Raw genomic sequence first — 13,273 nt, 5'->3', positions numbered from 1 at the left:
CTTTGCCTCACACACACATACACACACACACACACACACTCTCTCTCATTCACTCATTGTGTGTATTTTCACATCTCCCTACACTTTGTGTATCTGTCACGCCAGTCAACTTTATCTTCACTGACATCATTACAACGGATTATCTGCAAATGAAGATATGTCAATGACAAATTCAGAATATATATTAGCTCAATGCTGTTTATCTTGTTAACTAAAAGATCAGAAGGTGAAGCCCAAGTTTTAACATGCTGACTTCAACATGATATCTTTAGCTGAGTGTTGATGCCAAGTGACACTGTCGCAAACACCAAGGCTGCTTCTGCCAATGATTTACATTATGAAAGGTTAATTAAATGCAGCACAAATAATTGCATGTTATTGATTTAGAACAGTGGGGTGTACTATAATATTTCTTTGTTGTATCTTGTACCTTAAAATAGCTCCTGATGTTAAGAAGTGATTAGAGGTTTTGACAGGGATAGGCCACAGCTGTCATGGACATGACTGTCATGGCAGTATCAGGCTTTCAGTGATGTCTTTTAAACGTCTTTAAATTTAATCTCCTAAACAGAATCAGTACAATTTTTTTTTTCATTTTGTTTTTCAAAATCAATAATTTAACACAGGGCCAGATTGTAGTACACCATGTACTGTATTTGCTTGAATTGTAAAAGGTTCACAAACTTTCAAACAGAACTGTGTTTGAGCAGATAACATTAGAATCCTTACTGGAAATGTCTGACTAATTTAAGTTTAGTTGACTGACTAGTTTAGTTTAGTAGTTTTCCATTTTAATTCACACTTTATTTTGACCACTAATGTGAAATGAAAGCTTCCCTAGCAGCAGTGGCAGGTGGTCTCTGACCATCCAGAGGTCAGAGATCAGCTAGAGATCTACCACCAGTGCAGCACAGCAGAATGGTGTGGAGAGCTTCCAGGCCTGTGCTCACTAATGTTGTTCAGTCATTTTGCTTCATAACCAGAGTGCTTACTGGGCTGTAGTGAGTCATGATGGCATTGTTGAAAAGAACTATAACACTGACAACATATCTCATTGTTACAAAGAACTAAAGGCAAAAAGGTCATAAATGAGCACTGTGAATTACCAGCTAAAGTGTGGTAAGTGCTGAAAGGGAGCATGTAACGGTACTGTTTACAGCTGTCGTTTGACCTGAAGTGCTGTCCTCTTTTCTCGCCGCTGTGTGAAAACAGAAGCTACATGAGGTCAGAGACAGGTGAACAGTAAAGACAGGAAACTAGCACTTTAGTGCACTCTGAAAAACAAATGAAAACAGCAGAGGATGAAGTGGAGAAGGGAGCTGCAAATGCAAAACATACAGGCCGAAACAAGATGTGATGTCCAGGAGACACGTGGCACAGCTGCGTCTTTTCAGCATCTAAAGTGTGTGGTTAATACAACGATTATATATATAACGTGTATGTATATATATATATATATATATATATATACATACACAAAACTTCATTACTCTGCAAGTTTTGTTCACTAATCGACACATAATGCAACAACTACCACAAACATTCAACAAAAAGGATAATCAAACAATATCAATAGAACCAAGACTTTGAAGAGTTGTAGTTCAACCATACAGCTCACCGTGAGAAATGTTGCATAAACATTTACCACAGGGTGACATATAATGGCTGGCATCCTCTGGATTTAGTCCAGCAGCCACAAGTTAATGTGAAGATACAGAGCGATGAGAGAAACCTTTTATAATGTAGTTTTTTTGAACATCAGTGCACAAGCTGCGGTTCACTTGCAGGTCACTTCCACTGTAATGAGATTCACTCACCATGCTCTCTCTGCAGAGTTTATAAAAAAAAAAAACGTGCCATCATCTCTCCATTTAACGTGACAGCTGATAATGAGAAGTTCTTCCTGAATTTCTTTTCCTTTTTGATACAGAGCCTGACCTGGTCCCTTTGTGTTTACACAGCATTCACTCCTAGGTAAAATGACCTCCAGGTGGCACTTTGGCAGTAACTCTTTGCAGCCACTGAAGAGAATCTCACTCAATGGAATGCATGGTCAGCTATGAAAGAAGCATTTTGTTATTGTTTTTGTTTGCATTATGTGAACGGTAGTCCAATACACTGTAAATAAGCTTTTGTCTTTCTAAGGAAAATCACTGAAGCTTTGATGTTAAGAGTGGAGGAAAAGAGAGGAGAAAAAGAAGGAAAGTCATTTTCATACGAGGCAAAGAACAAAAAAAAAAGTATAGACCGGGAACAATGCAGCAGAGGCTGAGAGTTGAAGCAGTGACAGAAGAAAGACGATGATTTGAGACAAGTGGTATCACTGTGAACAACAAAGAGGTGAAATAAGAGCAGGAGAGTTGAGAAAACGAGAGTGAGAGAGGAGAGGACAGAAGGAAGAATAGATAAACAGTGCAGGAAGATAAAGACTGATAGAAGAAAAACTGCTTCTGAGAGTTAGATAAGGAATGGAAATAGATTGGAGGAAGGAGAAAAATGGACCAAGAGAAAATAAAAAATGAATGTTTAATAAGGAAAAAGAAAAGGAGGCAAAGGAGATAACAGCCAGGGACAGAATTAAAGAACATGGGAGGAGTTGCAAGAGAATTGACATGACGTGTGAGGGTCGAACATCAAAGCAACGACATGAGGTTTTGAGGACCAAGAGCGGCAGAGCAGTCTGTTTCTATGGTGCACATTTGTGTGTGTGTGCTGTCATAGGTGTGTGTCTTCATAAAAGAAATGAGAAAGGAGCCGAGGCCTGAGCAAGCCCAGATTGCTTTGAAAAGGCCGACTCGGCACAGCCACTTTGTTCTTCCAACAAAATGATAATAATAGTCTTCCTTAGACAGACACACGCACACACACACCAGTCCATATCATTTGGGGACCCGCTGTGATGTGAGTCTCCATGGAAACTTAGTGCAGCCTGATGTATAATGACAGTGAGCATTGCACCTGAGGTGAAAGAGAGGGAGAGTGGGGAAGAGGGGGAAAGGGAGATCACAGGGGAAAAAGAAGACTCCTTCGTGAGAGCTATCACGCAGCTGATAAGATTAAAGGTAAATGCTTATAAGACCTTTGGCTTTGTAGTTTTCAGCTAATGTAATTTTGCTGCAGACCTCTTGGTCATCGCTCCTAGATCGAACATATTTGAAATAAAGACCCTGCATTTAACAATGAAAAACAAAAATGAATTCCCTCATGAGAATCTGACCCTGTGTGAAGGGTCAGTGCATGACAGGATCCTCCTCTGGTTCCTCCACATGCAGACTTTTGTTAGTATTGTTCCTGCTTAGCTTAAAAAGAAAGAATGGGCTTTATTAATGAACTGATATGTTTCTGTGAAACAGTGTTGGCTCTACCAGCTCAGAGATTTGCAGCTTAGATACTGCTTCCATAAATACATCTAAAAATAGTTTCATCCTCTTTTGAAGATCATGTACAAAAATATGCACTGCAACAGCTGCGGCGTTGTACTTTTATTTTCTCACACAGAAATGAGAGGAGTTCAAGTTTCAGTTAAAACTGCAAAATAAAAGCACAAAGTGAGATTTAAAATGCAGATATCTGTTTTTTTTATCTGCACAATAATTTTATTGATTATTGTAAAATAATAACTGTTTTTCCACTCCTAAAGCTTCAGCTACATGTGTCACACCCACACTCGGGGTGATGCGTGTGTCATTTTTCCTTTAACACATTGCTGATGAGAGGTGTGATGAGTACACATTCTGTATTGTGTCAGTATGATTATGTGTGTTGCAGGTTGTTTTCAGGGATAAGCTAAGGTTTGTTAGGTATATGTTGCTCCTAATATTATCAACATGAAGTGAAAAATTAACAGCTATGACATTATTTTAGTGAAGTCTATGGATAAAAATCTAGCAAGCATGCTAACCTGCACTGTACCTTTGCATGCGTGAGTCAATGTAGCATCTATTATTTGTGACATAATGGTAATGTCTAGTGTGGAAATCATCCCATAACCAACCCATACGATTACCTCCTGCTGCACAAACTTGGCAAGGATCAGGCTTATCATCATCATCATCATCATCATCATCATCATCATCATCTCCTGATGCTGATGGCAGGGAATGGGATGTTGCTTACTATTGTGTGAGAAATGTGAAGAAATGTGACAAAATGTGGTTGATGTCTCTCCTCCATTAACAATAAATTGAAGACCTGGACGTTGCCAGAAATAGAAATGCATGTGTGCGGTAAGGCACATGGTGGTGGCAGGGGTGTTTGCCATGTACTCCACCTATCACTGGTGGAGATAGATAAAAGTTTTCGTTTTTTTTAAAGAAACCTTTCTGGGGATCTAGTTTTTAATGAATCATAATTAAATTGCAGCTTTAATTTAAAAACAGAACGACTGTCAGTTTAAAAGTGTGAAACCTTATTTAAGCTGTGGAAGAAGGATGTTCTTGCAGAAAGTGTACAGTACAAGGACGTGAGTGGAGGTTTAAATCACAGTAGGAGGTGATATCAGCTGTAATTATCACTGTGGGGTGGGTGAAAATTACTCATATGCACCCTAGACTGGATTAAAATCACTGACCAGGGCAGGTGATATAATCCCCCCCCTTTTTACCGAATGGGGATTAATTCTGCATCTGAAACATAATTAGGTCATCCTGACATAATACTTTTCATTTTACAGGTAATGAACCATCGCCGCTGGGGACGGTGGAAAGCTACAACCCGGTGAAGCGACGCTGGGAGTATGTGGTACCTATGCCCACTGCACGTTGCTCCTCTGCCCTCCTGCAGATGACCAGCATGCTCTTTGTCATTGGCGGAGTCGCCCAGGGACCCAGTAATGCTGTGGAAGCCCTCTGCTTACAGGAAATGGTGTGACACAAGCACACAGTGTAGGAATAACTGCAAACAGGTTTTGATGTTTTATTCATATATGTGCATAAACAAACACAAACACATGAATTATTGGATTACACTTTCTACCTTTATGTCCAACTGATGGAGTCCTCTTGTAGACTGGGATGTAAGACAGTCTTTTTGACATTCAACAAGCATTTTCAGACGGGGGAGTTTGTGACGGATGAATGCAAGATTAAGGACATTCAATCGGACTGCCATGACTGAAAACTGACAGCTTTTTTACTCTGGGGACATCAGAAGATGACAAAGAAAAAATGAGCAAAAAAACAGACATAACGTCTGAGAAACAACACGCCTTTGAACTGTAGAGCATTTTTCAGAATAAAAGCAGGGTACTTTTCTGGATATTACAGGAACATAGGGCCATATCTGCATATCTTCTTTGCAGCAGCATCACCCTCCCCTTCTGCTGCAATGACAAGCTCTGACATTTTTGTATGACCTTAGAAACACTTTGTTGACTTTTAGACAGTGACGTTCTGGAGATGTGAATGTCTGTTCTTCTCTTTTTCTTGTTGTGTTTTTTTGTATAGGTGCGACCATTAGCTCTAGCTCGCAAACCGCTACCACAGTCTCAACAGCAGTGGCTCCTGAAGTGCATTCAAACCACAAACAACACATTCTCACTCCTAGGAAAATCTTCCCAGAATTCCATGAGTACCGCATGGGCTGATGCTGACCATTATCACTGAGTTTCCTTTATTTCTGGATGGAGAAAAAGTCGACAGTGGTCACACTTGCTCTCGCCCTGTTACTCATCCATCCACCTGTGCACTGCAGCGATCAATCACCAAGCTCAAATGGTCCTTCACGCAGGGGGATGTAGTTGCTTGTGGGGTGAATGCAAAGTGGTTCTTACCTGCTGCACTGAAGCATACAGACAGATAAATATTACAATATCAGCCTCCTGACACATTTCCCACTTGAATGAAAGCAGCACAGTATAAACTTTACCTCAACCTGACTTTAGACAGATGATGGATAAACTGGGAACCTTCAAGTGAAACCAGGGCAACATTTTAGAGCTGTTTTCTAGATTATATCAAGTAATGGGATTTACAGACAGTTTATAATCATTATAAAACCCATTTGATGTTTTTCATCCAGTCTAAAATAGTATGTTAGAGTCTTTACTGTGATATCTTCAAAGGGAGACAGAAAGATATGTTGTAGGTTGCAGGAAGGAAAATGAGTGTTCCTACTTTACTGCTGGAGGTCTTCTTGTATGGTTCGTTCCAACAAAGATACACCAAAACAGATATCTTGTTAAACCTCTTAGCTATGTCATGTTCAGAGACTGTACCCTCATATGGTTTTTCTGGCATCACTATTGTAAATCCATTGTTTACACCTGGAGTAAAGTTGTCTGTTCTTACCTGCAGAGCAGTGTAAGGGGGTGATGTGTTGTTTGTGTTGAGCTGAGTATTTGCACAGTGAGAAAAAAAGTTGATGTAGGGAGCTGCTGTGCAGAATACTTTGTGACAGATGCACTGACCTGTGGACAGGAGACAAGGCCGGTCAGGAAGGTATAGGAATAACTCAGTGAGGTGTGTTACTGTGCGGCGCATTGCCACTGTTGGTCTTTCTTATCCCTGCAGCTATACTGCTGAGCCCTGTCCCAGCAGCCATTTTGAATTTGCTCGGAACAAGTCAGTCAGCATTAGATGTACTGCAACACTAAAGTCAGACAGGTCTCAGAAGGTGGGACAGCAGAGACTTACAATCACCTGCAAAAATCTGAAATGTATGTATCAAGCATTTTTGTTACAGCACTTTTATGATAGTCAGAGTCAGAGTGCACCAGCACTTAAAGTGAAGGTGTGCAAAAAAGGAAAAAGCAATTCATTCTTCAGACGTGATTGGACATTTCATAGATAATAGTCTACTTTTAGTCTACCCACAGAGGTTCAGGTTCTCCCTGGCAGTGCATTATTTAGAAAACAAAAAAACTTCTCCAACACCTCAGCTATTTGAAAAACTAAACACCAGAGCACTGCAGAGAAGTTAGACACAGAGATTAGTTCATAAAACGAGAGCTGTCTCTGCCCCCTGAATAAGCATTGTTTTTTACATGCATGTCCTCTCCACTGTCTTTCTCCGCTTCTTTGTGTTTTTTTTCTTGCACTGCTTGTTAACAGTCAGACTTCTAGTCTAGCTTTGGAAGCTGTGGGAGCTCAGATGCAGGTCGACAGTCGGTTATTTCTAGTGTTGCATTGTTTGCACCTAAATGAACATGTTAGATATAAGTCACAGTCTCTTTACATGTATGCACACGCACAGAAAAAAAAACACACACACTGCTTGTTTGTGGTCCTGAGTGCACACTTATACATTCAGACAGTGAACAGCTTTGTTGGTTGGTGACTGTGACACTTAATCAATGTATGAAAATGTAAAATGGGTGCAAAGCATAAACATTTACACAAAAGATTTTCCCACATACACCAACAAGTGTATGGCTTTAAAACCATGATAGTTTCATAGTCACACCCACCTCTAGTTTTGTTGTTGTTTTGTTTTGGTGGTTGAAGGTCACTTTATTGATTGACAATAATATAAAGAAAACCGCATGATATTTTAAAGCTTAGGCAAGCTGTAAACAAAGCAAAAGGTAAAGGTAAACAAAAGCCTATTTACACACCCTGCACAGAGCAGCATTATGGTAAATTCAGAGTTATGTTTCTGAAAGCCTCCACCTACTCCTGACTTAACTTAAATGCTTCACAATGTTCACCAGTTAGACACAAACTGTGCCTGTCACTGTGTGGTGCTGGTGTACAGCGGGACCATCAGATATTTTAATGTGAAAGCAGCTGCAGCTAAAAGCAAAGTCTGCAGGGGTGAGAGACAATTTACTGAAGTAAACACCTAGAGATGTATTTTTGCTTATATAAGCTAATATTGAGGGTGTTGGGAAACATGATGTTTCTAGTCACTAGAGCTCTGATATTAAGGAAGGCAAAAGTAAACAGAAGATCTCAGTAGTGCATTATGGGTATATTTTGACAAATAGATTTAAAGTGTTCATTCATACACAGATCTTTAAATTTAGACATTTACTTTTTGTTGTGTAGAAATGTACCGATCTGCTGATTTCAGAAAGATAAAACACTGTCTGAATGAATAAGAGCATCATTTACCATTAAGCTATAGGTTCCCTTTATTCCCTACACCCTTGACTGCCTGTTTGTTCCACGTTATGAATGCTTACATGGTTATATGGGCTACTGTATGACTGTGCATGCATGATTGTCATTTTCCTTGTGTGCAAATGTGTGCTATGAGCTGTCTGTGAGACACACACACTGCCTCTTTTCTCCAGCTCATCCATCCAGTTTACACGCCACTCTGCAGTCCCTCAGGAACCCTGGAACTTAGCCAGAGCTAGCTCTCTCTCTTTTGGTTGTCTGGTTTCTTTAGTTTAATTTTTGTCTTGTTTATAGAAAAACAGAAAACTTTTCTCTCTCTCTCTCTTTGACCCTGGCAGTGACAGCTTGCTGTTGTGAGGGGATATCTCATAAATCTAGGCTGTTTCTATCAATGGAAAGGATGCCTCATGAGTGGTTTTCTCTGCCTCCTGCTGTGACGCATGTGCCAGGCTGTTGCACATCCTCTCTGCTGCGTCTGACAGCAAGTTGAGAAACAGAACAAAAGAGCAGGATGCTTCAGCACAGGTAGAAGCTAATTACATGTTGTGCTTTTTTAGCTGGCCACGAGCAGATCAAGCAGAAGCATTATGTAAATGTGTTCTTTTAGGACAAGTTGAAAGCTAAAATGTATTGTTAATCTTCCCATGACAAGAGCATCAATAGGTTTTTATGGTTTTTAATTAGTAAAAATCTGCAGAACTTGTGGCACACAGCAATTTTATAAACAAGTGCCCTCACTCATTACACAGGTTTTAATAACCTAGAGTATACCTTATTCTTTCAAGCATTTAGACGAGTCCCCTAAAATGTTGCCTTGTGTTTCATTACCTCTCAGATTTGCGGGTGTTCCCCCTTCTCTAAGACGCTTTCAGGGCCCTGTTTTTGGTGTAGGCGGGCTGTGTGCCTTGATTCACAACAATAAGGTCCACAGACCAGTTCTGAGAAAACAACAGGGGGTGGAAGATGCTGAATTGACCTGTTTCAATTCACTGTCAGTTTTTATGAATCTAATACATGACTGTCTTATTTTTACCTTGCTAAAGCTTATTCATCCTTTTTTAAAAAATGTATTTATTTTATTTTGTGCGGGCAACTTGAGCGCAGTTTCCCTGGCAACAGAGAACAGTGTCAACACCTGCAGGTAGCATACACGTGTTCCTCTGACATTAGCATACCCATGTGCTATTTGTTTCCTATTTGAGCCTGTGGTTTAAAAAAAAATAAATCAAACATCTCTTTGATTATTATTGATTATGTGATCAAGATTAGATATGACAGTACTTTCTGTTGTTACTTGTTCATGTTTGTTCATTATTTTGCCCTTTGTGTTGTGGATTGAGGTCGTGAGGTGACAGATGTGTCGTGGTGTTGTCCAGATCTGAACTGGGTTCCCCAAAGTGTTTGTCACTACTTGTGTGTCCTTGAAAAGCCTTGCTAAGGCTAAATATATATATTTTGAATAGAAGTATTTAAAGAAAAAAAAAAACAGTTTATTTTCAACATGTTGGTCAGAGGAGGTGCAGATTACCACAGTGTGACTGTATAATAATAAGGACATACTGTGTGTAGTTAAAAGTTAACAGGTTATTTTTTGAAAAAGTGGGTTTTTACAAGGTAAAGAGTAAAGCTGAATTTCAACTCAGAGTGCAAGGAAGCAAGAGGCTTCAGATACCATCTCCCACTCTGGTTTAAGAACCACCGGCCTCTGGTGTTGTCTGTCATTTTTCCATCGCTTCTTGTCAAAGTAGAAACTAGTGTGTACAGACATTTTGGGAAACACAAACCCAGAATCCCCCCTCCTGTTCTGATCTCTCTGGCTGTACTGTGCTGTTTCCCTACAGTGATTGACATGGTAGAAAAACCTGGTGAACTGCTTCGTGGTCTCAGTGGATCAGTATTGCCATGTGCTCTGTATGTGCAAATGTGATTTGGGGAGGCTTGTTTAACTTGAAGAAATGTACTGAATGTGGACATGAAACGTAGCGACGGGAGCTCTGTGTATTCAGATGGCGTGTGTGTGGGGAGGTATAACAATAGTTAAATATACTGTTATCTTTTATGTTAGACTGATTTACTCTTTGTATTTTACCCCTATAATGACTGTGTAAACATTTAGCTATAGAAACACATGTATAATCACCTTTCAATTAAACAACCAACACACAGAAACTATGCACTTACAAACAGAGCTACTGAACCCTCAAGTGATGCTGGAGACAGATGGGAGCCCAGTTTAACAGCACAAACGTGACATTGAGATATTGAAATTACATACTTTATCTTTAAATATTTATATATATATAAGATTCTCCAAAGGAGAAGTACCAAAAACTGCACTTCCTCGAGTGGCCACTTGATGCTGGCTTCAAAAGTGAGTCAATCCACACAAACCCACACAAAAAGAAAATAAACATACACCCTGATACAAAAACATTTTGACCTTTCTCCATCTTTCCCTTTACCTTATGCCAAGCTAGGCTAATCACCTTGACTGCTCTTTAGTTAACACAAATATGTTGTAGTATTGATCCCTTTGATCCCTTTGTCTGTGGACAGTTTCCCAAAATCTTAAAGACTTATGTATTCTGATGATGTGAAGACTTTGACTTTCAGTCTGTTAGATATTATCACAACAAAGGCAATCTCCATGAGTTCTTTTCTACATGTTCTGATCAGCTGGTCACTTGAGGGTTAAGCATCATTCAGCAGCACACACACAAGAGGCAACACATTGTGTTGTTGCAATTCATTTAATACCAGGTGCTTATTCTGCACCACAGATGTATAAAGATATGAACGCAATTTATGCTACTTGATATTCCCTCTAACAACAAACAAGATTAGACTGCTGCCTGTTTACAGAAGAAGGAATGTTTCCTTTTCATCACTTAGACAGAGAAACAGGAGGGGATACGCTGCATTACTGCTGTTATTATAACTCTAATTATAATGACAGCAGTAACCATGTTAAAGTCATTGTTGTGGCGTGTGATATTGCAGGATGTGGGTTGGGATGGGGAAAAAAGTGGTAGGTTGATGTAATGTATGCAGAGAATGGTGCCTCTCCTTACCAAAGCCTGCCAGACACACTCTTACACTAAAATGATGTATTTTCCAAATGATAACAAGGATTAACGATGGGTTAGAGCAGGATTCCTCCGTCTCATTAACAGCTACATGATTGTGGTTAATAACTTACATAATGACAGCTTACATATAATCCTAAATTCCATCTTTTTCAAAGAATAATGATGTTAACATGAAAAGAATATAAAATAAGAGCAGGATCTTTTACTCTCACTCAGAAAAAAAGAAGTTTCAAGGAAGTTTTTTGAGGGGGACAGACGGAGCAGGGGCATGTCTTTGCCATCCTGTAATAATAAACATTTGATGAGCACTAGATAAATCTGACCACAGGTGGATGACAGATTCTGGTCATTTCAGAGGCCTCTTTTGTATTTGAATATTTTGGTGTTATGTTTTGGCGATGACACGTGTCTGGCAGCCTTTGGTTTTCAGACAGAGTCGTGGCTGTGACTTCAGTGCAGTGGTTCAGTGCCTATACTAAATGTGAGGTAGTGCCTCGACTATGAATCCTGTTCTATAATAAACTATTTTGACTTGCTGTCTGATTTTATATGTCCTGTGTAGCTTTTTTCCCTCCTCCATCTGACTGTAGAACCTTCTCCTGGGGAAAAAAAGTGGAGAGAGAAAGAGCAGAGATAATAACGTCTATTTCCATGGACCTATTTCTATGCTTGTCTCTTAAGAGGTGTATCGGGGGCTGTCGTCAGGAAAATGTCACCTGATTCATAATAGATGAAGCTGACATCAAAACCCACTTCAAACACGGGGCATGGATGAAGCGCTCCTATAGAGAGTATGGAAAATTAGACGATTATTTCTTTTTCTTGCAGCGGTAATAACTGGATATCTGCCTCTGTGATCAGCTGCTCCTCCAAATGGATCTCCTCTCCTCTTCAAATCCTCTGAGGGAACCGTCTGTCACAAAGAATGCATGTCATATCAAATAAAGGCAGAGAACAGCCATTAATGGCTTTATGAATGAGATGTTTGTGTCCTACGTTTTAGATCAGAAAGCGTTTTAGCATGTTAAGCAGCAAGTAGCCGGCCAGACACTGAATTGAGTATACATGACTTTCTTTTTTTGTAGAAATCCAAGTGTGAATGCAGATGAAGGTTTGTGTGAGGTTCTGTGTGGACTTTTTAAGGTAATACAGAGGCTAAATGTGGGCAGGATATCCAGGATATATAGGGAAGTTTGAAGGTAGCAGACACATGACATAAAAGTCTGTAGAATAGTGAGACCTACACATAGTGCTTTGGAGGAAATGCTGTAGAATATGTTGCAGTATAAATACAGTGCTCAACTTCAAAGAAGAAGAGTGTGTATTAAATGATATATTTTCATGTTCATAATTGGCTGGCCCATCCATCAAATGTATAAAATCATATAAAAAGCTTTAAAATTCATTTCAACAATGTTAAAATTAAGGTTTTTGTATAAAACCACACAGATCACAGATTTTGTTTTTAGTCCATGCTGTTTTATAAAAGCAGCACAGAAGAGAGAATGTCAAAAAGCATTCCTGTCTACAGAGTTAAATCCATTCCCGCTCAGCCCTCCTGATACTGAACAGGCAGGGTTAGGTAACAATGACAGTAGAGAGGGGGAAAAAAAGTGTAAAAGAAACACCCCCGCAGAAACTGTTGAACCATTGTTAGCACAAATTGACTTGAAGGGCAAGGCAATTAAACTGATGAACACCACTCTCTGCAACTTTGAGCTGGCATGTGTGATGTTCTGTAAATTGGAGGAAACATCTCCTGAGCTGTTCTCTGCAGTCTAAACATGCGACATTACAATGAGAGGAGCAGAAATGTTTAATGATAATTAGTAATCAAAGATTAATTATCATCCCATCACCTCTTTCACCCAGGCGATCCCTGATATCTGGTCTAACACACATAAGGTAATGTAACGGCAATGATAAACATGTTGTTGAAGATGCTTATTTAGATCTCAGCAGGGAGGCTGGACATGATTAATGTCGAAAAACAAGGTGAGGCTAAAGTCGCATATGAGATTAGGCTGGTGTCACATTAAACCTCTAATATCTTTTGTCTGGGTTCCAATTCTTAAAGGCTTGTGAACAACAATAATGAGGGCTCGTACTCGTGGGACACGACTT

At 39.6% G+C, this 13,273-nt stretch overlaps 1 protein-coding gene across 1 annotated transcript in view; it reads left to right on the top strand.

Moving 5' to 3' along the window:
- Positions 1-11,502, top strand: part of klhdc8b (kelch domain containing 8B) — a 70,990-nt gene extending 59,488 nt beyond the window's left edge. The window contains exon 6 of the mRNA XM_028410685.1: positions 4,673-11,502. Within this exon, the coding sequence (XP_028266486.1) occupies positions 4,673-4,869 (197 nt within the window). The 3' untranslated portion in view covers positions 4,870-11,502. The remainder of the gene's footprint in view (positions 1-4,672) is intronic.
- Positions 11,503-13,273: the final 1,771 nt, after the last annotated feature.

The sequence above is a fragment of the Parambassis ranga genome, chromosome 7 (genome assembly GCF_900634625.1).
Source record: "Parambassis ranga chromosome 7, fParRan2.1, whole genome shotgun sequence".
NCBI lineage: Eukaryota > Metazoa > Chordata > Actinopteri > Ambassidae > Parambassis > Parambassis ranga.
The sequence above is the reverse complement of the archived record's forward strand: the minus strand, read 5'-3'. Positions and strand labels throughout refer to the sequence as shown.